Source organism: Ornithorhynchus anatinus, chromosome 4, assembly GCF_004115215.2.
Source record: "Ornithorhynchus anatinus isolate Pmale09 chromosome 4, mOrnAna1.pri.v4, whole genome shotgun sequence".
Taxonomy (NCBI): Eukaryota; Metazoa; Chordata; class Mammalia; order Monotremata; family Ornithorhynchidae; genus Ornithorhynchus; species Ornithorhynchus anatinus.
In genome coordinates this window covers 129,063,615-129,090,651 of record NC_041731.1, presented here as the reverse complement: position 1 = coordinate 129,090,651, position 27,037 = coordinate 129,063,615, and the positions used below count along the sequence as shown (strand labels likewise).

The 27,037-nt window shown below is 53.4% G+C and overlaps 1 protein-coding gene across 3 annotated transcripts in view; it reads right to left on the bottom strand.

The window, feature by feature from the left end:
• Positions 1-27,037, bottom strand: part of KIAA0232 (KIAA0232 ortholog) — a 121,007-nt gene that overhangs the window by 20,310 nt on the left and 73,660 nt on the right. For 2 of the 3 annotated variants that reach the window (XM_029062496.1, XM_029062497.2), the window contains exons 4-6: positions 14,006-14,072; positions 6,138-6,219; positions 1,642-4,897 (exon numbers count right to left, since the gene is read on the bottom strand). In XM_029062496.1, the coding sequence (XP_028918329.1) occupies positions 1,642-4,897; positions 6,138-6,219; positions 14,006-14,072 (3,405 nt within the window). Of the gene's footprint in view, positions 1-1,641; positions 4,898-6,137; positions 6,220-14,005; positions 14,073-16,274; positions 16,796-27,037 lie in introns of those variants that run through there. The other variant, XM_029062498.2, reaches the window with a different exon arrangement.

The window sequence follows — 27,037 nt, the reverse complement described above, 5'->3', positions numbered from 1 at the left end:
CTTGAGCCAGTCAATGTACTAAGCGCTGCGGTGGATACAAGCAAATCGAGGTGGACACAGTCCCTGTCCCATGTGGAGCTCACAGTCTGAATCCCCAACTTACAGACGAGGGAACTGAGGCCCAGAGAAGTGAAGGGACCTGCCCACGGTCATGCAGCAGACAGGTGGCGGAGCTGGGATTAGAACCCACCGTGCTGTCCTGCCGAGCGGCAGCGGAAATATCGTAATCATCACAGTAATCACATCAGAGGTACCTGTTTTGCCCTTACCGTGAGCCAGGCACTAAGCGCTGGGGTAGCTTTAAGGTAATTGGGTTGGACAGAGATTCGGTCCAACATGTGGCTCCCGGTCTGAATCCCCACCTTACAGACGAGGGAACTGAGGCCCGGAGAAGTGAAGCGACTTGCCCGAGATCAGGCAGCAGAAACGTGGTGGAGCCGGGAATAGAACCCAGGTCCTTCTGACTCCCGGGCCTGGGCTCTATGCACCGGGCGGGACGCGTCGCTTCGCTGGGGCTGGGGGCAGGCTGACGTCTGAGGTGGACGGTCCAGCGCGGATCTCAGAGCTCTCTGGGGCGGCCCTGATCCCGGGATGGAACCGACTCTCGGCTGGCAGCGGTCCCGGGATCTGTTTGGCCCCGAGGTGACCCGGGCCACCCTTGCGGAAATCCCGGGGGTGTCTCGTCAGCCATCTGGCGGGCATCACGGAGCTTGGGGGAGGCCTCCAGCGCCCACAGCCTGCCCCGCGGTCGGCTCCGGCCCGCCGTTCCGGACGCCCTCTTCCAATCTTTTCTGAAAACTTTACTCTCTTCGGGAGTCTTACATCGAGGGGTGAACAACTTCCGGGAAGGGTCCGTCACCCCAGTTTAGATGTCCACGATCCCGCCGGTGAGGACGATGAGCTGCGTCTTCCCGCTCGGCCGGCTGACGGGACTAGAAGCCCACTGAGTCGTCTTCTGCTGAGACCCCCCAAAGCCAGAGGGGCGCAGAGGTTCCGTCTCCCCGATGTGGGTACGGTCTTTAAAACCAACCACGGGTTTCCCTTTACACCCGAGGAGGGGCCTGGATCGAAACGGGCTGCGTTCGCTTTACCGAGCCAGACTACAGAAGAGACGGAGACTTCAAGAGCCACACCTCTCACTTCCCTCTCCCCTCTCCCTCGCCACCGAGCCATCAATCGGCGGCGCTTACTGGACGCTCGCTGTGCGCAGAGCGTCGTTCTAGGCGCTTGGGAGAGTACGACGCGACGGAGCCGTCGGACGCTACCTCCGCCCACGGGGAATTTACAGTCCGCGGTGAGAGGCGGACCCGGACGGATATTACGGAGAGGGGAGACGGAAGACCGTGAGGACGCCTACTTGGGTACTGGGGGGCCGGAGAGGCCCGCTCCGCGGCTCTCTCGGGTCGGATGCGCGCCCGGCTGTCTCTCAGAATAGCCTCCCCCGACCCCCCCGATGCCGCAAGCCGGGCGGTCCCCCCGCTCGTTTTAGGAGCGGACGAGATAGCGCGTGACCCGCGAGCTTCTAGTCAGGGAGGGCCCCGAGGGAGAGGCCAAGAGGCCGCCGCCCCCCGTCCCGCCCCCGCCCCCCGCCCCCGGCGGCTCCGTCCGCCGCCGGCTCCGAGAGTGGTTCCGGCCACCTACCTCTCCCAGCTCTCCCGAAGACGCCGGGCGGTCTTCCAAGGCGGGGAACTGACAGCCCGCCTTACACCCGCACGGGCCGCCCGGCTCCTCCTCCTGGCAGGGAGCCAGGATCCGGCAGTCGGCCGCGGGGCCGCCCCGGTCCTCCGCCTCCCCGGCCCCTCCCGGGCGGCACTCCGAGCAGCGGTCTCGCCTCCCTGCCGGCAGAGCCCCGGGGGACCCCTCCTGGGAATCGAGGGACGTCTGGGCGCTCTTCTCCATCCCCGCCTTCTTCAACTGGGGGAGAAACCGGCCGGACTCGAGCTCGTTCTTCCCGTAGTAGTGGCCCTCTTTCTCCGCGTCTTCCTCCAGGGGCCGGAGGTCGGCCGGCGGACCCTCGAAGGCGTCGGCGGGCGCGGGGGCGGCGGGGGGGCCGGGGGGCCCGGGGGGCCCGCCGTCGTCCCCGTCGGACTCCGAGCCCGACCCGCTCCCCCCGCCCGGGGACAGCTCCGCCGCGGAGATGGGGCGGAAGTGGGTCCGGGGGGAGATGCGGATGGCCCTGTAGCGCGTCCTGTCCGCCCCGCAGATCCGGGGCCGGAAGACTTGGCCGTCCGGGTCGGCGCCCGGGACCGACTCGGGCTTGAGGCCGGGGGGGCTGAGGGCGGCCGGCCCCTCGGGCTCGAAGGAGCACTCCACGTGCAGGACCTGCGAGAACGGGTGGTTCAGCTCCAAGGAGGAGAAGGCGTACTCCAGGCCGGGCTGGTCGCCCTGAAAGGCCCCGCAGGCGCCCAGGAGGTCTTCGCGGAAGATGAGCGAGAAGCCCTTAGGCGGGCCGCCGTCCCGGCCCCTGGCCGGCCCGCCCTGCTCCAGGGCCGCCAGCGGCCGCCACCGCTGCCGGGACCCCGGCGCCAAGCCGTGGCCCGGGCTGGTGAACACGTCCGTCCCGGCGATGGTGACCACGTCCGAGGCCGCGCACTGCAGCAGGCTGCCCCGGGGCGGGGGCGGGGCCGGGGGGAGCACGGCCCACCCCCCCGGGCCCGCCTTCAGCTCCCCGTACACGCCGCCCAGGATGAAGGCGTGCTCGGGGGCCCGGCGGCCCTCCCAGGGCCGGGCCGGGGTCGTGTAGTCGCCCCCGCCGCCCGCCTCGGCCGGCCCGCCGGGGCCGAAAGGCCTCCGGTCCGGGTCCTCCTTCTGCCCGTCCCAGAGGCGGTACTCGGACCGCCGCACCGCCTTGCCGGGCTCCCGCGGGGCCTCGGCGTAGCCGTCGCCGTCGGGGAAGGGCTCCCCGGCCCGGCCCTCCGCCTCCGCCCCGCCGTCCGGCCCGCCCGGCCAGAGGTCCTTCGCGCCCCCCCGCGGGCCGGCCCCGCCCCCCGCCGGCCCGTAGTCCCCGCCCCCCGCTCGGTGCTCCAGCGGGATCCCGCACACGGACTCGAGTTTCGACCTGGGGAGGTAGCCGGGGGCGGGCCCGTCTCCCGGAGTCCGCCCGGCGGGCCGGCGGGCGTCTTCCCGCAGGAACTCCAGCAGCTCCTCGTCCGCGTAGCCCGCGGGGCCGCCGTAGCCCAGCTCCTCGGCCGTCGGCTGGGGGGCGTCCTCCGGCTGGACGGCCCAGGCCTCGGTGTCCGACCGGGTCTCTTCCGAGTGGGACCAGGGGCTGCAGGTCCGCGTCGAGAGGTTAGAACAGTGTTCGTTTTCGTCAAAGGCACTATTTTTGGTCCATATTAACAATCTCGATTGCGTCTTCCCGAGGGCGCCGCCCCCGCCGGCGTCTGGATCCTCGTCCCCCAAGGTGAGCGTTTCGAACGAGAAGGGTAGAACGGAATTACTGCATTGCACTTCAAACACTGAAAAACAGGAGTCGATCCCGGCCCCTTCTCGGGGATCCGGAAAGAGCTCCGGCCGGCCGGCCGGCCCGGGGGAGCCGAGCGCGGCGCCGTCTAAGCCCGGAGAGAGCCGGAAGGGGGACTCCCCGCCGAAGCTCTCCCCGTCCGCGTCGCCGGAGCTGGGAGACGAACGGCACTCCCAGAACTGAGCCAGACCGCTCAGGTCTTGCAAGAAAAACCCCTCGGCTCCGACGGAGCTGGTCGAATCTGTCCATATTGCACTTTCCCCTTGCAGCTCCAACCCATCTAACACTACGCAACATTCGGCCTCAAAATCGGCATCCTCCTGACTCTTCCGTCGGATCATATTCAGGATCCGACTCTCTCCTCGCGTCGCGTCTGAGGCACCGGGATCCAACATGGATTGATCGATATCCACTTCATAGAAGTGGGTGAGTTCGGAAAGATGAACGTCATCCAAATAGGGGCGGTCCCCCGGCGGAGGGCGCGGCGGGCTCCAGGGGACGCCGCCCGCCTCCTCCGGGACCGCGGGCACCTCGACGAAGTGCCCGTCGATGAAAGTCCCCGCCGCCAGGTACACCGGGGGGACGCCCGGGCCGAGGCCCGCCGCCGGGTCCTCCGCGAAGCCCTCCGCGAAGCCCTCTGCGAAGCCCTCCGGCTCCTCCTCTTGCCGGTTCCGGTAGGACGTCTCCAGTTTGCTCTTCCGGCTGAGGGGGACGAAGTACTCCGCGATGGGCTCCGTGTACCACAGCGGCTCCTCTTTGTATTCCCGGTCGTTGCGGCTCCCGCCCGGCGGCTCCCGGCCCTCCGCGCCGCCGGGATCCTTCCTCCCGGTCTCCTTCGACGGCCTCTTGCCCCTTCTGCCCAGCTGCTGGAGGGATCCTCCCCCTCCTCCCCCGCCCCCGCCGCCGGCCGGGACTCTTCTCTGCCCCCTTTCGCCCGCCTTCACCGAGAGCCGGCCTTGCCCGTTGCGCCCTCTTTTACCCCGGACCTCCCGGGTCTTGTGCCGCGCCCTAACGCCCTTCGCGGGTCCTTTCGGCTCCCCCTGATTGCCGCTCGAACTGGAGCCGCCTTCGCTGGAGCCGGAAGACCAAGAGCGGGGCCGCGCCTTTCCCTCCACCTTGTGTCGCCCCTGCTTTTTGTAGAAAGCGGGTTTCTCCTCCGGAAGGCCGTCGCCAAACTTGTTCTCCTTCTCGCTCTGGCTCTTTTTCGGCTGGATCCTCTCGTGGACGGCGGTGGTGGCTTCGGGGCTTCTCTCTTTAATGACTTCCGTTTCGCTGTTGCAGTCCTTGGGAGAGGATGTGTCGGTGCTGGGCGGGAGGGCGGTGGAGGAAGATGACGAGCTAGAGTAAGAGCAGACTTTGGATTTGTTCCACACCGGCATGATCTCTTGCAGGCAGACCGGTTTCTCGGAAAGCGGAGGAAACGCTTCATAGTACCTAAAAACCAGACAGGAGGCACGGTCAGAACGTGGCGCTTTAAAACCCAAGCCGGGGTGAGATCCCCAAATCCCCGGACCGCGCCTGGACGGATTCGCCGATGCGTCCCCTTCCCTCGACTGTAAAATGTTACAAAGAGAGGCGAGGTCGGGCTCGGGGGGAAAACTCCAAAGCACGACTGCAAGATGGCGCTTTGGGTTACCGAGCCGAAGGGAAGTCCTTCGGCGCTGAGGCACGACGGTGGGTGACGTGGACGTGACCAAACGTGGATTATTCGGGTCGGGGGACTGACGAACGGGGGAACCCATACGGAACTGATCGTTTCTCCAGTGACTCCCGGACCTTGCCGTGCTCACGCTTATTTTAACCGAGAGAGAACCGCGTGGTTGCTAAAATGCTGTGGCATTTCAATATTTAGAATCAAAACCGCAACCAAAATGTTACGGTTGTGGTGCCTGAGAGAGCGAGCGAGAGAAAGAGAGAGAGAAACTTTTCCAAATCGACCCCTTCCTGCAGAGATGAACCGCAGCCACTCGGACACGTTTAATTTATGAAGAAGTTTTTAACTCTAATCCGCAGATGTCATTCGCCCGTGTGAAACCGATTACTCGAGATTTTCCTATGATGGAGTCACAGCCAAAAGCCAAGTGCTTCTCCGATGATGGAACTGGAAGCGAGCACAAATGTGCCCTGCCCGCCCGCCTGACGAGTTCTAAGATGGAACGGATGAGAGAGAGATCTGAGGAAGCGGGGGCGGAAGGATGGCACCGGCCGGGGAATCACGTGACCCGCTTCTATTCCGAGTCCCGTTAATGACAGGCCGGGTGACCTTGGAGGCTCGTTCCGGCCCTCGGACCCGGAGTGATATCGGCCGAGGGAAAGGCTTTGCAACGTGCTTCCAGGTCCGCATCTGAGGGGACTCAATGCTTCGATGAACTCATCCCATGGTGTTTCCTCTCTTAAAAGAGGAGGAGAAACACGAGGAGTGGCTTGCACGCTACTAAACTCCCTCTAAATCTCCAATCCTCAGTTATTGCTCTCGGCATCACGTGAATTGCCGACTGAAAATAGACAACCACGTTTGCAAAGAAAACGCGAGTAATTGCACGCACACTCACACAGACAGACACATGTATCCTCTCTCGCTCTCTCTTCCTCCAGAGCCGGAAACGGCTGGAGAGGTTCGTGCTGTTTGTAGCACGAGCGGTGTGAAAAAAATGATAAAATCTGACCCACGTACATTTCCACTTGATCCTTTGCCGTGGGAGATAATTCTGCTTCCGGAGAGGGTGATCCCTCCAACTTTTTGTGAATCTTCTCTTCTGTTAAGAGACACAAAGCAATATCTTTAAAGCGCTCGAGAAATTGAGGCATTTGAGTTGAGGAGTGATCGGAAGAGGGCGGCGCTTCAACTCCACTGACCTCCATCTCACCGCGTCTCTGTCTTCCCTCCATCTCACCCGCTCATCGACTTGGACACACATGCGACCTCATCGTCTCCAGTCACTGGATATCTCTACCCTCACCGACTCCGAAATCCCTCTATCCGATAGCAACCTTATCTCCCCCACAACTCGTCCCCCGCAAATCTGTCCTGTTCCCCCACAGAGACCTCCAGTCTTTCTGACCCGCACCAATTTTCCTCAGTGCCCCATTTAGGCTCCGGGCCCAAACTACCTTCCCTGGATGACCAAATTAACACCTTCAGCTCCTCCCCCTCCCTAATGAACGCCACTCGCTCGCTCCCCTATCCTCTCGTCCATCTCGAAACACTAACCCAGAGCCCCGGCTCACCGCCACAGTCCGCCTCCTTCGCTCCCGTGCACGAGCCGTGGGGCACTGCTGGTGGAAAGCCGGAGATCAGGCCGACCTCATCCACCTCAAGTTTACCCTTTGCTGCTTTAACTCTGCCCTCTCCTTCGACTGACATTACTTCTCCATCCTCAAGGACCCTAGTGCCCACTTCCCTTGTCGGTTGTTTTGGACTATTACCTCCGTCTTCAAACCCCTTGTCCCTCTGCTTCCCCGACCTCTTGCCAGCAACAATAATAATAATTATTGTGGTATTTGTACGGCTTACTATGTGCTGGGGTAGATACAAGGTGATCGGGTAAAACTGTGGTATTTGTTAAGCGCTTACTATGTGCAAAGCACTGTTCTAAGCGCTGGGGGATACAAGGTGATCAGTTTGTCCTGCGTGGGGCAGGACTCCGCTCCTGTCCCACATGGGGCTCCCAGTGTCAATCCCCATTTTACAGATGAGGTGACTGAGGGCACAGAGAAGTTGTTAAGGTCACATAGCAGACAAGTGGTGGAGCTGGGATCAGAACCCAGATCCTTCTGAATCCCAGGCCTGTGCTCCATCCACTAGGCCATGCTAATGACCTGGCCGGGCAGTTTATTGAGAAAATTTAAACTATCGAGCATGATCTCCCTAGAAACAGTATGGCGCAGTGGATAGAGCACGGGCCTGGGAGTCAGAAAGTCTTGGGTTCTAACCCCGGCTCCGTTGCTTGCCTCCTGTGCGACCTTGGACAAGACACTTCACTTCTCTGGGCCTCAGTTACCTCATCTGTAAAATGGAGAATGAGACTGTGGGCGCCACGTGGGACAGGGATTGTATCCAAACCCATTTGCATGTACCCACCTCAGTGCTCAGTACAGTCCTCGGCACATAGTAAGCGCTTAACAGACAAATACCATTACCTGCCTCCTCCTGCCCCTCCCATCTTCCCCACAGGGAATCTCACGCAGAGATCTCCCCATCTCCTCTCAAAATCCTACCCCTTCCACCTGCGCCTCCAACTCCATCCCTTCGTACCTTACTGTAGCGCTTGCCCTGTGCCTTCACTGACTGCCATCTTCAACTGTTTGCTCTCCAATGGCTTCTTCCCCACTGCTTTCAAACCTGTTTTCCCTGTCCTAAAAAAAATCCCCTCCTTTAACTCCGCGATCTCTCCAGCTACCACCCCATCTCTCGCCCATCATTCCTCTCCAAACTCCTTGAGTGAGTTATCTACACCCACTGTCTCAAGTTCCCCTCCTCCAATTCTCTCTTTGACTCCTTCCGATCTGGTTTCTGCCTCCTTCACACTCCTCAAACTGCTCTCTCACCAACGATCTCCTTCCCGTCCAATCCAACGGCCTCTACCGCATCCGTCTCCTCCTCAACCCCTCAGCTGCTTTCAACACCGTCACCCACCCCTTCTCCTGGGAATACCATCGAATCTCGTCTTCACTGACACCGTCCTCTCCTCGTCCTCCTCCTCCCTCTCTGGCCGCCCATTCTCATTCTCTTTTGTGGACTTCTCCTCTCCAATCTCCCTGCCTCCCCTTTCTCCCCACCCCAGTCCATAATTCACTCTGCCGCCTGAGTCGTTTTTCTATAAAACCGTTCCGGCCATGTTTCCCCGCTCATCGCGAACCTCCAGTGGTTGCCCAGCCACCTCTGCAACAAACAGAGACTCCATCACCATGACCCCTCCTATCTCACCTCTCTGACGTCCTCCTACAAGCCAGTCTGCACGCTTTGCTCCTCTAACGTCAACCTTCTCGTCGTAGCTCAATTTCGTCTATCTGGCTGCAACCACACCCTGCCCATGTCCTGCTTCTGGCCTGGAATGCCCTCCCCCTTCATAACTGGCAGATCAATCACCACCACCTGCCCCCGCCACCTTCAAGGCCTTATTAGCAGCACATCTCCTCCGTGCGGCCTTTCCCGACTAAGCCCTCATTTCCTCTTCTCTCACTGCCTTCTGCGTCACCCTTGCACCTAGATTTGCTCCCTTAATTCACTCCACCCTCAGCACTTACGTACACACCCAATATGTCTTCATTTATGTCTGCCTCCCCCACCTAGACCGTGAGCTCGTTGTGGGCAGGGAATGTGTCTGCCAACCCCGTTTTACCGTGCTCTGCACACAGAAAGTGCTCAAAAAACACGATTTATGGATTGATTTGAGTCCGCTAAAAGCTTTTCACAAGCTACTCCAGACGAACGAACTTTCAATGGCTTGATCTTGACAAATAAGAATGAAATGGCTTAAACCTTTTCAGGGGGATGATTCAGCCAGCTGGGGATGATTTGAGCCAGGGTGGCTGTGACAGAGACCTCTGAGGCAGGGACCATTCATTCATTCAACTGTATTTATTGAGCGCTTACTGTGTGCAGAGCACTGTGTTAAACTCTTGGAAAGTATAATGCAGCAATAAACAGAGACAATCCCTCCCCACACTTGAGATGGAGCAGAGACAGAAGCAACATGGCCTAGTGGAAAAAGCACAGGCCTGGCAGAGGACCTGGGTTCTAATTCTGGCTTTGCCGCATGTCTACTGTGTGACTTCAGGCAAATCACTTCACTGGGCCTCAGTTCCCTCATCTGTAAAATGCAGATTAAGACTATGAGCCCTATGCGGGATAGGGACTGGGTCCAACTTCATTCATTCAATAGGATTATTGAGCACTTACTATGTGCAGAGCACTGTACTAAGCGCTTGGAATGTACAAATCGGCTAACTTGATTAGCTTGCTTCTACCCCAGTGCTTGACACATAGTAAATGCTTAACAAATACCACCACCATTATTATTATTACCCCCTAGACTAATTATTACCCCCTAGATTATAAGAACATTGGGGAATGTATCTGGTTATTATATTACTGTACGCTCTCATGCGCTTAGTACAGTGCTCTGCACGCAGGAACCGCTAGATAAAATACCACTGAACGAGTGAATTTAAGCAGTTCCATGGAGATCCTCGGCCTTTGTGGTCGATCGTCAGCAACTCTAGGGAAACGGGAGGTTGAGGTCAGGAGCCTGACCCTCCATGGCATCAGAGTGGCACCTGCTTGACGTAGCGCGGTGCTCCCAGCGGGCACCTGCCCCAGTGCCACTACTTTCTGCTTGTCTCCTGACCCGCTCCTGCCGCAAGAGAAGCGCTTCCAGTTCTCCATGGTGAAATTGAGAAAATTTAAACAATCAAGCATGATCTCCCTAGAAGCAGTATGGTGCGGTGTAAAGAGCACAGGCCTGGGAGCCAGAAGGTCATGGGTTCTAATCCCAGCTCTGCCACTTGTCTGCGGTGAACTTGGGCAAGTCACTTCCCTGGGCCTCAGTGACCTCATCTGTAAAATGGGGAATGAGTCTGTGAGCCCCACATGTGAGTATCCAACGTCATTTGCTTGTATCCACCTCAGTACTTAGTACAGTGCCTGGAACACAGTAAGTGCTTAAATGCCATGCTTTATTTTGGTTTGCTTTTTCCTTTGCTAAGCGTTAACTATGCATCAAACACTGTTCTAAGCACTGGGGGAGATACAAGATAATCAGGCTGGACAAAGTCCCCGTCCCACAGTCCACAGTATGGAGAACGGGTATTCGATCTCCATTTTGCAGGTGAGAAAACTGAGGCACAGAGAATAATAATAATAATGATGTTGGTACTTGTTAAGCGCACACTATGTACCGAACACTGTACTAAGCGCTGTGATAGATATGAATTAATCAGGTTGGACAGAGTCCCTGTCCCACATGGGGCTCACACTCTTATTTACAGATGACGGATAGGAGATCCAGGGAAGTGAAGTGACTTGCCCGAGGTCACACAGCAGACACGTGCGGGACTAGAAGTAAAGGGACTGGCCCGACGTCACGTGGCAGTCAAGAGGCGGAGCTGGGATTAGAACCCAGATCCTCTGTCTCCCAGGCCCGGGCTCTACCCACTAGGGCCAGGCTGCTTTCCAGCTGGAAGAGTCCTTAGGAAGCCAGTGACCAGCCCCCTCCGACCCGAGACCCGACTCAGGCTGGCCCCCAACCGACGCCGAACACTGAGCGTTGGGCGGGCTCCCTCCCGGCTGCCCTCCTTCTGGCCCTGGAACCACGAGAGGGGGTGGCAAGTGCATGACGACTGAAATGTCCGTGGGGGGAGTGGTTGAAAATTGAGAATTTCCCACTACCTTGTGATCCCGCCAACAACAGCAAGGAAGAGCCTGGCGAAGGAGTTGATGGGCTCTACCTGAGGCAGGTGACTGTGGACCTGTGGGGCACGGCATGGAGGGAGGCCTGGCTTTCTCTCCCTATTCTACCCGTTGACGGGCTTGGGCCCATAATAATAATAATAATAATAACAATAATAATAATAAGGAAAGTATTTGTTAAGGGCTTACTATGCTCATTCATTCATTCAATCGTATCTATTGAGCGCTTACCGTGTGCAAAGCACTGTACTAAGCACCTGGAAAGTACAATTTGGCAGACAGAGACGATCCCTACCCAACAACGGACTCCCAGTCTAGAAGGGGGAGACAGACACCACATAGACAGGCATCAATAGCATCAAAATAGATCAATAGAATTATAGATTTTCCACAACATTAATAGAATAATAAATATGTGCAAATATACACAAGTGCTGTGGGGTGGGGAAGGGGGGTAGAGCAGAGAGAGGGAGTAGGGGGAATGGGGAGGGGAGGAGGAGCAGAGGAAAAGGGGGGCTTAGTCAGGGAAGGCCTCTCAGTAGGGCTTTGAAGGGGGGAAGAGAGTTAGTTTGGCGGACGTGAGGAGGGAGGACATTCCAGGACAGAGGTAGGACGTGGGTCAGGGGTCGACGACGGGACAGGCGAGGACGAAGCCCAGTGAGGAGGTGAGCCGCAGAGGAGCGGAGTGTGCGGGCTGGGCTGGAGAAGGAGAGAAAGAAGGTGAGGTAGGAGGGGGCGAGGGGATGGACGGCTTTGAAGCCCATAGTGAGGAGTTTTTGCTTCATGTGCAGGCTGACAGGCAACCACTGGAGATTTTTGAGGAGGGGGATGATATGCTCAGAGTGTGCCAAGTTCTGTTCTAAGTGCTAGGGTAGATACAAGGTACTGAGGTGGTCCCCGTGGGGCTCAGTCTTAATCCCCATTTTCCAAATGAGGTAACTGAGGCACAGAGAAGTTAAGTGACTTGCCCAAAGTCACACCGCTGATAAGTGGCAGAGCCAGGACCCGCCAATGACTGCCACATGGGGCCACAGCTGCGATGCCTAAGGCAGATAAAAGGCGCTCGTTTTGAAAGGCGAAGGGGCTTCTGGAGGCACGCACAGAGGAAGTAGCCCGGGAGCCTGGAGGCGGCACAGAGGCACGCAGAGAAGCCAGAAGAAAGCACGCTGAGAGCAGCACTCGGAAGCAGCAGAAGGCAGTAGCACTTGGAAGCTGAAAGAAGCTGCGTGGGCAGAACGGGCCCCTTTGACCACAGACTCGTATCGGACCCTTGGGTGGTGGAGTGAGTGAGGGTGTGGATGTGGCAGCCCCTTGCACGCTGGTAAAACAAAGTAAAAAACTTTCCACAGTAACCTGGGTGATCAGAGGTGAGGTCTGACTTCTACTCCGTGTCACTGAGGCTCCCCGGGTCCAGGAAGGTCCTGGTTGGTACGAACCGGGGGCACGCGACACCCATCACCCCTCCGTCGTCCCGTCATTTAGACTGTGAGCCCGTAGTTTAGATCGTGAGTCCGTCATTGGGCAGGGATTGTCTCTATCTGTTGCTGAATTATACATTCCAAGCGCTTAGTACCGTGCCCTGCACAGAATAAGCGCTCAATAAATACTATTGAATGAATCACCATTTCCCCGGTTCTTCTGTCTCTGCCCGAGCCGGGGCCCAGCTTCTTGCTTTCTAATCTCCGCTGCTCTAGACCATGAGCTCACTGTGGGCAGGGAATGTTGCCATTTATTATCCTATTGTACTTTCCCAAGTGCTCAGTCCAGTGCTCTGCACACAGTAGGGGCTTAATAAATACGACCGAATGAATGAAATTTCCCAAGCCGCCTTGCCCTCGGAGAGTACCGCTGCTGCCTGCCTTGAGAAAGAGCCACTCCCTCCCGGAAATAGTCATGCCACCTGCGGGCCAGTTTTCAATTCTTCTTCTTCTTATTATTAATAATGATAACTGTGGCCTTTGTTAAACGATTACTACGTGCCGGGCACCGTTCTAAGCGCCGGGGTGGATATAAGCACGCCACGGGGCAGGGTTGGGCTAGGCCAGCCCCCGAATCCTCCTGGGCCTGTCGTTCTTCGCTCGGGTGGGCGTTTGGCCACCTGGTGACAGGCGTCAACCCTCTGGGCCGATCGGCCCTCGGGGCGGGGAGGGGTCTGGTGTGTGTTCTACGAGTCGCGCTGCGAAGTGGCTACGGACCTGGGAGCCGGAAGGACTCCAGTCCTGGATCCTTTATTTATAATAATAATAATAATGTTGGCATTTGTTAAGCGCTTACTATATGCGGAGCACTGTTCTAAGCGCTGGGGTAGATACAGGGTCATCAGGTCGTCCCACGTGAGGCTCACAGTTAATCCCCATTTTACAGATGAGGTAACTGAGGCACAGAGAAGTTAAGTGACTTGCCCACAATCACACAGCTGACAAGTGGCAGAGCCGGGAGTCGAACTCATGACCTCTGACTCCGAAACCCAGGCTCTTTCCACTGAGCCACGCTGCTTCCCAAATTTATCATTGTCATATTATTATCATCATTATACTGTCCCCTCTTCAAAGCCCTACTGAAGGCACACCTCCTCCAAGAGGCCTTCCCGGACTAAGCCCCCTTTTCCTCAGCTCCCCTTCCCTTCCACGTCACCTCGACTCGCTCCCCTTGCTCTTCCCCCCACCTCCCCGTCCACCCCCAGCACTTATGCATATATCTACAATTCTCTTTATTTATATTGATGCCTGTTTACTTGTTTTGATGTCTGTCTCCTTCCCTCTAGACTATAAACTCATTGTAGGCAGGAACTGTCTCTCTTTATTATACTTTCCAAGCGCTTAGTAGAGTGTTCTGCACAAGGTAAGCGCTCGATAAACACGACTGAATGAATGAGTGAATGAAGTTCTCATCCCGGCTCTGCCCCACGTCTGTTGTGTGACCTCGGGCAAGTTACTTCCCTTCTCTGGGCCTCAGTTCCCTCACCTGGAAAATGAGGATTAGGACTGTGAGCCCCATGTGGGACAGGGATTGTGTCCAAATTAATTAACATGTAACTATGCCGGTGCTTAGGTCAGTGCTTGGCACATAGTAGGTGCTTAACAAATACCACCGTGATTATTTCTTAGCCTTCAAAAGGCTTCCAGCCTTACCTTGCTTACTCTGAAGGTCTTTCAATCTGGAGCAGAGCTCCTCCACCAAAGTTTCGATCCCAGAGCTCTGGAGAAGAACAGAGACAAGGAAATTAGTCGAAGAGAACCTCCCGTTTTCATCATCATCCAATCTCGCCCCCGACCTCTTCCTCCCGGCCCTACCTCCTATCTGCAAATTTTTTTTATTTCCCGGCCGGCAGGCCGCCGCTCCTCCTAGCTCCGAAGCCGTTATGAAATCACATCTCCCCCGGGAAGGCTTCCCTGATTCATCTCCAATCTCCCCACCCTCTTTTCCCCTACCTGCAGCTTCGACACTCGGTCCCCAGGTACCGGTTACATTTGTATGCGTGTGTGTAAATATAGAGAAGCAGCGTGGCTCAGTGGAAAGAGCCCGGGCTTGGGAGACAGAGGTCATGGGTTCGAATCTCGGCTCTGCCACCTGTCAACGGTGTGACTGTGGGCAAGTCACTTCACTTCTCGGCGCCTAAGTTAACTCATCTGGAAAATGGGGATGAAGACTGTGAGCCTCATGTGGGACAACCTTATGGCCCTGTATCTATCCCAGCACTTAGAACAGTGCTCTGCACATAGTAAGAACTTTACAAACACCAACATTATTATTAAATATATCTATATATGTATTTACATATACACACACACAACACATCCATAAGTGCTTAGTAGAGTGCTCTGCACACAGTAAGCGCTCAATAAATACGACTGAATGAACACACACACACACACATATATATATATATATATGTTTGTATGTATATAATTAAAACTCTGTTGCATCCCTTACTTGTAATTTATTTCAGTGTCTCTTAATAATGATAATTATGGTATTCGTTCAGCGCTTACTATGTGCCAACCACTGTTCTACACTATAGAGTTGATACAAGTTAATCAGGCTGGGCATAGTCCCTGTCCCACAATGGGCTCACGGTCTTAATCCCCATTCTTTACAGATGAGGTAAGTGAGGCACAGAGAAGTGCAGTGACTTGCTCAAGGTCACACGACCGACAAATGGTGGAGCCGGGATTAGAACCCATGACCTAGTCCCAGCTCCCAACCCCCACGAGGATTGTAAAGTCCTTGAGGGGAGGGTTGATTTCTCCCAGCGCCGCTATACTCTCCCCCAGCCCCATATTCATTCGATTGTATTTACTGAGAGCTTACTATGTGCAGAGTACTGTACTAAGCGCTTAGCACTGTTCTGAGCGCTTACTTCTGCCATATCCTTATACTCTATTACTTTTCCTAGCCGTAATCTGCTTGGAACTCCCTATGGGCAGGGATCGTGTCTACCAAATCCACCGTACTGTACACTCCCAAGCGCTTAGTAGAGTGCCCGGCACGGAGTAGGTGCCCGATAAATACTATCGAGTGACTGATGAACGGAATTGAAAAATATTTCAAACGCGCCTTAACAGCAGCCCCGCCAATGACAGAACTGTGCTCCCAGAGTACATTCTCAAGAACTTTCCAAAATTAATTTATCCAATACCCAAGAGGGTATTTCAGAGGTTCGAAAGAGCTACCGAACCCTCCCAAAGCACACTGGGCCACCCTCTCCCTCCCCATCCTTTTTTCTTTAACTCATTTATGCAATACGTCCTATGATTCGGCAGATTTGGACATTTTTCAAGATGAGAGGCAGAAAAGACCATTTTTATCAGCTAGGCTTTACTGTCTCCAGGTAGCTCTCGCACAACACGGCAAAAATCGCGAGAAATTCTGTCGGCGAGAGAGACGCTATCAGTTTGGCGACCCCACAGCTGGGCCAAAAGTCTTACTTCAGCCTGGAACGGGTCCCCTCGGTTTTAAAGCAAACTAGACCGGCACCCGTGACATAGCACTTTTACACGCTTATCGCTGGAACCCCACGCTGCTAAATATAAAACTTCTGCTGCTTCCCCGGCTAAAAATAAACCACTCATTCTCCGGGTGCAATATTATTCACAGATAAAAAGACTTAAATACTTTAGGAAGCTTAAGCTTTATTTCAGCCCCAGAAGGAAAAAGAGGGGGGGGAAAAAAAAGAACAACAGCACTAACGAGTCCGGTTCTTCGATATCCGTGAAAATAAACACAAGACGGCGCCGGGAAGGAGTGGAAGGTGAACGAACGCAAGAGAACCGGCTTGCTGAGCCGCTGACGCCAAATAGTACGAAAAGAAAATTAAGAGACGAAAACCCCCGTGGCCGCTTTTAGTTTACGTCGCCTCCGTCACCCGCTCGAGAGTTCGCTAAGAAACATCGATCTTACCATTATGTTCGGGGAGTGACGAGTTTGGGAATTAAACACTCCATTTCCTACTGCATCATGAAACTAATACTCGTGTCAGCTGACATGCCGCGTTCTGGTCTGTACGGCAAAATCCCATGTAACTAGCACTCGTATTTAAAAAAACAGTCTACGGTGTCAGCGTGCCAAATCTCCAGAGAGCCCACTTATTCCACTCCTTTCCGCGCTCGGCCGAGCGGCTCGCCGCTGAATGCGGTATCGTCCGAAACGTTCCCTTCCGACGCATTCCGATCCCTTCCTTCCCCTCGCCAAGATAAGCTGTCGTACGGTATCTCCCGTCTAGGATCCGGAAAAGCAAAAGCGCTCGTGCCGGTCGAACTCCGGATATTTATCGTCCGGCCCCGGCTCCGCCAAAAGGCGGAACGGTTTTGTGTCCGTGGCTAACTGGCTCCCATTTGGGCTCCGTCCGTTCGTTCGGGAGCGTGTCTGGCGTCTCCGGCCGCCGACCCCGACGGTGACGACGAGTTCCTAGGCCCCCTGAAAGTACTCGCTCCGGTGCCTTACGCGTTTCCAAGTTTCTCAGGCTTCGCGGAAGTGTTTTTAACATTAAAATGCCACATTATGGGAGCCCGGCCTGTCTGGCTTCCTGGGATTCGGGCAAAGAGCCAGAGTTAATAATAGCCGGGCTTCCAGTTGGATTCGGGCTACTTCGAATGGACGGGGCTGGGAAGGGGCGGAAAACCAGAGCCTTTCCCTCAGCTGCTATCATTTCCCTGCTCCACACTGTTGCTCTAGACCTACGGTTGAGTCCTCTCCTCTCCGGACCTAGAGGGTACTGTAGTAATAATGATAATTATAATAATTACGGGATTTGTTAAGCACTCACTATGTGCCAGGCACTGTTCTAAGCGCTGAGTAGATATAAGAAGCAGCGTGGCTCAGTGGAAAGAGCCTGGGCTTGGGAGTCAGAGGTCACTGGTTCGAATTCCAGCTCTGCCACTTGTCAGCTGTGTGACTGTGGGCAAGTCACTTCACTTCTCTGGGCCTCAGTGACCTCATCTATAAAATGGGGATGAAGACTGTGAGCCTCAGGTGGGACAACCTGATTACCCTGTATCTACCCAGCGCTTAGAACAGTGTTTGGCACATAGTAAGCGCTTATCAAATACCAACATCATTATTATTATTATTACAAGATAATTGGGTTGGACACAGTCCCTGTCCCAGGAGGGGCTCACGGTCAGTCATTTTTTTCATTCAGTCGTATTTATTGAGCTCTTACTGTGGGCAGAGCACTGTGCTAAGCGCTTGGAAAGTACAACTCGGCAACAAATAGAGACAGTCTTAATCCCGGTTTTCCAGATGAGGCAACTGAGGCACAGGGAATAATAATAATTATGATAATGGTACTTGTCCAGTGCTCAGCACTTAGAACAGTACTTGGTACATAGTTAAGAGCTTAACAAATACCATCATTATCATTAAGCGCTTACTATGTTCCAGACACTGTACTAAGCGCTAGGGTGGATACAAGCAAGTCAGGTTGGACACAATCCCTGTGCCACGTGGGGCTGACAGTCTTAATCCCCATTTTAGAGATGAGGGAACTGAGGCCCGGAGAAGTGAAGTGACTTGCACAAGGTCGCACAGCAGACGAGTGGTGGTGCTGGGATTAGAACCCATGACCTCCTGACTCCCAGGCCCGGACGGACCCACCAGGCCATGCTGCTTCCGTAATCGCTCCATCTCCCGGAGCCCCGCATTTCTGCTTACTCTTGTCACGTGGCAGAAACAGAAGATAAAGGGGATTTAACCTGGTCAAAGGCCGCATGAATTCTAGCAGTCTGCTCGGGGGAATCTGTGGGGTGGTGGGGGGTGGGAGATGGGAGTCAGAACGACCTGGGTCCTAATCCCCGGCTCCACCGCTTGTCTGCTGGGTGACCTTGGGCAAGTCACTTCAATTCTCTGGGCCTCAGTTACCTCATCTGTAAAATGGGGATCGAGAGATTGTGTATATATCTAAAATTCTATTTATTTTGATGGTATTGACGCCTGACAACTTGTTTTGTTTTGTTGTGTGTCTCCCCCTTCTAGACCGTGAGCCCGCTGTGGGTAGGAATTGTCTCTATCTGTTGCCGAATTGTACTTTCCAAGTGCTTAGTACAGTAACAGTAAGCGCTCAATAAATACAACTGAATGAATGACTGAATGACTATGAGCCTCACAGGGGACAGGGACTGTGTCCTCCCCCATTTGCTTGTATCCATCCCAGTGCTTAATAATTATAATTTTGGTATTTGTTAAGCGCTTTACTATGTGCCAGGCACTGTGCTAAGCACTGGGGTGGATACAAGCAGATCGGGTTGGACACAGTCCCTGTCCCACGTGGGGCTCACAGTCTCAATCCCCATTTTACAGATGCGGTCACTGAGGCCCAGAGAAGTCAAGTGACTGGCCCAAAGTCACACAGCTGACAAGTGGCGGAGCCGCGATTAGAACCCATGACCTCTGACTTCCAAGCCCGGGCTCTTTCCACTGAGCCACGCTGCTTCAGTGCCCGGCACAAAGTATACACTTAACAAATACCACAATAATTATTATTATTACTATTAGAGGAGGGGGAGAGAGGGGGTCTTCAGGATGCTCCTTGTTAGGCAGGGAACGTGTCGACAAATACTAGACTCTAAGATTGTTGTGGGCAGGGAATATGTTTATTATACTGGATTCTCTGACGCTCTTAGTACTCTGCACACAGTAAGCCCTCAATAAATGCGATTGACTGACTCTGTTCTAGTGGACTCCCCCAATCCCTTAGTACAGTGCTCTGCACAGAGGAAGCGCTCAATAAGTTCTGAGAAGCAGCATGGCCTAGAGGACACAGCCCGGGCCTGGGAGGTAGGAGGACCTGGGTTCTAATTCCCCGGGGAAGCAGCGTGGCTTAGTGGAAAAGAGCCCGGGCTTCGGAGTCAGAGGTCATGAATTCGACTCCCGGCTCTGCCACTTGTCAGCTGTGTGACTGTGGGCGAGTCACTTCACTTCTCTGTGCCTCAGTTCCCTCATCTGTAAAATGGGGATTAACTGTGAGCCTCCCGTGGGACAACCTGATCACCCTGTATCTCCCCCAGCGCTTAGAACAGTGCTCGGCACATAGTAAGCGCTTAACAAACACCAACATTATTATTATTACTAATTCCGACTCTGCCACTTGTGTGCTGGATGACAGTGGTCGAGTCACTTCACTGAGCCTCAGGTATCTCATCTGGAAAATGGGGATTGAGACTGTGAGACCCAAGTGGGACCAGGACTGTGTCCAACCTGATGATCTTGTGTCTATCCCAGCTTTTAGCACAGTGCCTGGCACATTGGAGGAGCTTTTCAGAGAATATAAAAAGAACTAAATAACTCCATGGATTGATCAATGAGAGAGTGGAAGACGGAGAACAGGGAGAGCGAGGAAGAGAGAGCCTAATAAAAACCCAAAGGAAGACACCATTGGCTGGGGTTAAGGTGGAGACTTTAACTGTGAAATGGATCAAATAACCCCCCCCCATTTTTAAAAAAGTAATTTTTTATGACATTTGTTAGGCGTTTACTTTGTGTCGAGCGCTGTTCTAATCACTAGGGGTAGATACAAGTTCATCAGACCGGATTCAGTGCCTGTCCCACAGTCGAAGTAGGAGGGAGAACGGATATTGAATCCCCATTTGCAGTTGGGAAAACTGAGGCGCAGAAGTGACTTTCCCAAGGCCACCCAGCAGGTGAGCGACGGGGCCGGCATTAGAACCCGTCTTGATTCTATTTAGTTGCCATTGTTTTTACGAGATGTTCTTCCCCTCGACTCTATTTATTGCCATTGTTCTCGTCTGTCCGTCTCCCCCGATTAGACCGTAAACCTGTCAAACGGCAGGGACTGTCTCTATCTGTTGCTGACTTGTTCATTCCAAGCGCTTAGTACAGTGCTCTAGTAAGCGCTCAATAAATACTATTGAATGAATTGAATGAACCCGGGTCCTCTGGCTCCCAGACCAAAGGGCAATCCGGAGTTTTTGGAGGGTGCACGAGGCACACTGGGGAAGCAGCCTGGCCTACTGGACAGAGCCAGGCCTAGGAGTCAGAAGGACCTGGGTTCTAGTTCCGGCTCTGCCACTTGTTTGTTGTGTGACCTTGAGCAAGTCACTTCACTTCTCTGGGCCTCAGCTGCCTCATCTGTAAAATGGGGATTAAGACCGTGAACCCTACGTGGGACTGGGACTGATTATCTTGTATCTACCCCAGCACTTGGAACAGGGGTTGACAGAGAGTAAGCGCTTGACAAATACCATCACCCTCACCATCAACCCGGGGAGGGTGGCCCCGTTAAACTGGTCGGGGCACCCCATCCCAACATTGATGCTATTGACACCTGTCTACTTGTTTTGTTTTGTTATCTGTCTCCCCGCTTCTAGACTGTGAGCCCGTTGTTGGGTAGGGATTGTCTCCGTTGCCGAATTGTACTTTCCAAGCGCTTACTACGGTGCTCTGCACACAGTAAGCGCTCAATAAATACAACAATGAATGGATGAATGAACCCTTCCCCGTATTACTCCCCACCCCCCACATTTTTGATCTCTGGATTTTAATTTCCACATCCAGGTTGAGGAATCTCCGCTACTTTCTGGGGAACTTCAGAGCTACACTCTCACATCCGACTTTGTCAAACGTCAAGACAGATGGGAAAGGCGGGCAAATTTGGGGTGGCATCCCATCATTCCCATTTTCAAAGCATAATAACAACTACGGTACTTGCTAAGCGCTTACTATGTGCCGAGCACTATTCTAAGTGCTGAGGTAGATACGAGTTAATCAGGTTGGACCCAGACCCTGTCCAAGATTGGGCTCCCACTCTTGGATGCTCATTTTTTACAGACGAGGTAACTGAGGCCCAGAGAAGTGAAGTGACATGCCCAAGGTCACACAGTACACAAGTGGTGGAGCTCCGATTAGAACCCATGACCTTCAGACTCCTAGGTCTGGGCTCCCTCCACTATAGGTAATAATGTTGGCCAGCTGAGACTGGAAGGGGATGGGGGAAGGAGGGGAGAAAGAGGAAAGAGGAGTAACAAAGTGAAGCAGCGTGGCCTAGTGGAAAGAATCCGGGGCCTGGGAGTCAAAGGACCTGGGTTCTAATCCCAACTCTGTCACCCGACTGCTGTGTGACCTTTGGGTGAGTCACTTCACTTCCCAGTGCATTTACTTCATCTGTAATAATAACGATAATTGCATTTGTTAAGCGCTTACTATATGTCAAGCACTGGGGAAGATCAAGATGACCCACTCAGACACAATCCCTGTCCCACACAGGGTTTACAACCTAAGCAGGACGGAGAACGGGACTTGAATCCTCATTTTACAGATGAGGTAACTGAGGCAGAGAAGTGGAGTGACTTGCCCAGGGTCACCCAGCAGAGAAGTGGCGGAGCCGGGATTAGAACCCAGGTCCTCTGACTCCCAGGCCCGGGCTCTTTCCACTGGGCCACGCGGCTCCTCCTTAAGACTGTGAACTGCATTTTATACCTACCCACCTCTTTGTACGGGGCCAGACACACTGTAAGCACCTAAATACCATTTTTAAAAGCGCTTATTAATCACTCAGATTAATCAATCTGAGTTGGCCAACGGTATTACTTATAGTGGACAGTGCCCGGGCCTGGGAGTCGGAAGGTCATGGGTATTCATCCTGCCTCCGATGCTTGTCTGCTGTGTGACCTTGGACATGTCACTTCATTTAATGTGTGCAGAGCACTGTATTAAGGGCTTGGGAAAGAACTATATTACAGTGTAACAGAGTTGACAGGCACGTTCCCTGCTCACAACACGCTTACAGTCTAGAGGGGGATACAGACATTAATATAAATGAATTTCGGATATGTACATAACAATAATAATTACGGTATTTGTTAAGCACTTACTATGTGCAAAGCACTGTTCTAAGCACTGGGGGGGATACAAAGTAATCAGGTTGTCCCACGTGGGGCTCACAGTCTTAATCCCCATTTTACAGATGAGGTAACTGAGGCACGGAAAAGTGAAGTGGCTGGCCCAAGGTCACACAGCAGACAAGTGGCGGAGCCGGGATTAGAACTCATACCCTTTATATCCCAAGCCTGTGCTCTTTCCACTAAACCACGCTGCTTCTCACAAGTACTGTGGGCTACGGAAGGAATGAAGGAGAGGAGCGAATCCAAGTGCGAGGGTGACCCAAATGGGAGTGGGAGAAGAGGAAATAATAATAATAATAATAATGATTCATTCGTTCAATAGTATTTATTGAGCGCTTACTATGTGCAGAGCACTATACTAAGCGATAATGTTGGCAATTGTTAAGCACTTACTAAGTGCCAGGTACTGGGGCAGATACAAGACAACTGGTTTGGACGTAGTCCCCATTTGACATGGGGCTCACAGTCTTCATCCCTATTTTACAGATGAGGGAACTGAGGCCCAGAGAAGTGATTTGCCCAAGGTCACACACCAGACAAGCGGCAGACCCAGGATTAGAACCCATGACCTTCCGTCTTCTAGCCTGTGCTCTATCCACTGGGCCATGCTGCTTCTCAATGTGAGCTCAGTCAAGGAAGGCCACTTGAAGGAGGTGTGCCTTCAAAACGGCTTTGAAGGCGGAGGCGGGATTAGAACCCATGTCCTTCTGACTCCCAGGCCAATGCTCTTGCCACTAAGCCACTGAAAACCCCTCCAGGACAGGAACCCTCTCTCATTACCCTCGCACGGAGCGTATCGCATACCGGACCACAAGGCAACCTGCTCAGGGAAGCAGTGGGGCGTAGCCGATAGAGCCTGGGCTTGGGAGTCAGAGGTCATGGGTTCTAATCCCGGCTCTGCCACTTGTCTCCTTTGTGACCTTGGGCAAGTCACTTCACTTCTCGGCGCCTCAGTTCCCTCATCTGTCAAATGGGGATTGAAACTGTGAGACCCACATGGGACGGGGACTGTGTTCAACCCTATTTGCTTGTATCCACCCCAGCACTTAGTACGGTGCCTGGCGCTTAACAGATACCATAATTACTATTATTATTATCTGATCCTTCTGCCAATTGACTCTCAGGGAACTCAGGGCAGCCGGGGAGGATGGTGTGGGACAGAGACACGCATGGGTACTAGGAGGAGTAACTGGAAACCTGCCCTCATCCCACCCCTCACCCCAGTTCACACCAGGAGAACTCTGGATGCCGAAAGGTCACCGAGGTGGCTGCTCTGCCCTCCTTCCCGGAGAGCACAGGGTCAGTCAATCGTATTTACTGAGTGCTGTGTGACGAGCACTGTAGGAAGCAGTTGGGAGAGTCCAACAGAAAAATCGAACAGATACATTCCCACAACGAGAGCTTAGCAGTCTAGAGGCGGAGACAGACGTTAACTGAAATAAATAAATGGCAGATGTGGACACGAGTGCTGTGGGGCGGGGAGCGGGTGATGAATGAAGGGAGAGAGTCAGGGCGACGCGGAAGGGAGTGGGAGAAGAGGAGAGGAGGGCTCAGTCAGGGAAGGCTTCTTGGAGGAGATGGGCCTTCAGAAAGGCTTCGAAGGGGGGAAGAGTCATTGTCTGTCGGATATGAGGAGGGAGGGCGTTCCAGGCCAGACGGAGGATGCGGACGAGGGGTCGGCGGTGAGATAGAGGAGATGGAGGTACAGCGAGTAGTCTGGCGTTAAAGGAGTGGAGTGTGCGGGATGGGCTGTATATAGTAGGAGAGTAGCCAGGTGAAATATGACGCTGAGCCAATGCCTGGCGTATAGTGGGCGCTTAAGAAATATCACAAAAACAGTCAAAAGCAAACCAACGCGGTGGTGGCTCATGTTCTCCGGGGGGCTCATTTACTGAGCCAGCCTTGATGCTAAGTGGTTAGCCCTCTTTAGACCGGAAGCTCCTTGCGGAGAGGGAACGTGTCCACCACCTCTCTTATGTTGTACTCTCCCAAGCGCTTAGTTGAGTGCCCTGCGCATAATAAGCGCTCAATAAATCCGATCAGCTCACCGACTGACTCCCAACTGAGGAACTGTTTTATTTATTCATTCAATTGTATTTATTGAGCTCTTACTGTGTGCAAAACATAATAATGCTGGTATTTAAGCGCTTACTATGTGCAGAGCACTGTTCTAAGCACTGAGGTAGATACAGGGTAATCAGGTTGTCCCACATGAGGCTCACAGATCAGGGAACTGAGGCCCAGAGAAGTTAAGTGACTTGCCCACAGTCACACAGCTGACAAGTGGCGGAGCTGGGACAAAGCGCTTGGGAGAGGTCCGGTACAATAGCAAACAGACACACTCCTGCCCACAATGAGCTCACAATCTAGAGGGGGAGAGAGACATTAATATAAACAGATAAATAGATAAAAGAAATTTCAGATATATAACGATATATCCATATGTGCTGTGGGGATGGGAGGGAGGATGAATGAAGGAGCAAGAGCGGCGCAGAAGGGAGTGGGAGAGGAGGGGTAGAGGAGGGCTTAGGGAAGGCTTCTTGGAGGAGGTGGGCCTTCAATAAAGTTTTGGGGAGACCGCTTTTAAACGAAGGATCAAAGGAAGCAGAGACATGTGTACATGAAGCCACCCTGTGCTTTTTCCAACTCAGATCCGCCTACCTCCTCGAGGCAAAGGACCACGCCACCACCCCTAGACACCTAAGTGCTTTCATTCATTTATTCAATTGTATTTATTGAGCGCCTACTGTGTGCAGAACACCGTATTAAGCGCTTGGGGAAGCACAATCCAGCAGTAAATAATAATAATAATAATAATGTTGGTATTTGTTAAGCGCTTACTATGTGCCGAGCACTGTTCTAAGCGCTGGGGTAGACATAGGGGAATCAGGTTGTCCCACGTGGGGCTCACAGTTTTCATCCCCATTTTACAGATGAGGGAACTGAGGCACAGAGAAGTTAAGTGACTTGCCCACAGTCACACAGCCGACAAGTGGCAGAGCTGGGATTCGAACTCATGAGCCCTGACTCCAAAGCCCGTGCTCTTTCCACTGAGCCACGCTGCTTCTCCTAAAGGGAGACGATCCCCGCCCATGACCAACTCACAGTCTGGGGACGGGGGAGACAGACAGCAATAGAAGTCAACAGGCATCGATATAAATAAATAAAATGACAGATATGTACATCAGTGCTGCCGGGAGGAGGGTCGGGAGGAGCAGAGGGAGCGAGTCAGGGTGACGCGGAAGGGAGTGTGACTCATTAGTCAACATTTGGCTGCTCCGGTCTAGATCAGATTTCTGTTCGCAGCCTACACAAGACCTTGGAAGGCCGAACTGAAAGAGGACGACGGTCTCAAGAATCACTCGCTATCTGTCCCGGAAACTGTTATTCTTCCTCTGATGATATTTGTCGGGCGCTTACTGTGGGTCACGGACCGTTCTAAGCAGAAGTGGGCCATATGAGAAGCAGTTTGGCCTGGTGGACACAGCACGCGCCGGGGAGTCAGAAGGTCTGGGTTCTAATCCCGGCGCCACCGGGGCGAATCACTTTGCTTCTCTGTGCTTGGTTACCTCATCTGTAAAATGGGGATTGGGATGGCCAGCTCCCCGTGGGGCAGGGAACGAGTTCAACCCGATTTGCTTGAATCCAGCTCCGTGCACGGAGTAAGCGCTTAACAAATATCTTAATAATGACAATTATTGTTTCACTTCTCTGCACCTCAGTCCACCTCATCTGCAAAATGGGGATTAAGACTGGGAGCCCCATGTGGGACACGGACTGTGCCCAACCACTTTAGCTTGTATCTACTCCAGCTCTTTGGACGGTGCTGGCCACATGGTAAGATTTTAACCAGTACCATAAAAAAATACAATATATAGGCAAAGTGGCACATCTTGGTAGTCTCACGTGCCAATCACAGCACTCTGCCTACATTTGGGTATGAATTTTTATGAGAAAATTGGATAATTCAGAAAATGATGAGGAAAGAGAAAAGATTTGGGGGGTAATAACTGGAAAACAACTTCCTTGCAAAGAGGTTAAAGGAACTGAAATTAACTTGGAGAAGAGATCCTGGGAGGTATTTAGAGGTTTGCAATATAGGGAGCCAACGTACAGAGAGAGCCGCCCGTCTGTTTCATCTCCACCGGGGACGTGATAAGAGAAAATGCATTTTACGTGGTAAAGGGAAGAATGTGGGTCGGACATATGAAAGAGGCTTGTAAGAGGAATTTGAGAGACTCTGAATTTTCCTTCCGGGGGACATCTTTATGGGAACCAGTCAAATTGATATGTCTGACATGACTCGAGTGGAATTGTGCCTAGAAGCGGGGGATAGATAAAATAAGCTTCCCACCAAGGAAATAATGATAGTAATAACAACAATGATAATATTAACAATAATAACAGAAACTGAGGTTGTTTTTCTTCTTGGGGAGCGGAGAAGAGATAGTCAAGCACTGGGACACAGGCTATGTCCCAAATGGGGTTCATGGTCTAAGTAGGAGGGAGCACTGGTATTTACTCCCCATTTTTCAGATGAGGAAACTGAGGTCCAAGGCTCTGCCACTTATCAGCTGTATGACTTTGGGCAAGTCACTTCTCTGTGCCTCAGTGACCTCATCTGTAAAATGGGGATTAAGACTGTGAGCCCCACGTGGGACAACCTGATGACCTTGTATCTACCTCACCGCTTAGAACAGTCCTTGGCACACAGTAAGTGCTTAACAAATACCACTATTATTATTAATGAACAATAATAATTAAAACATTTGTGGTATTTAACAAGCGCTTATGTTCCAGGCACTG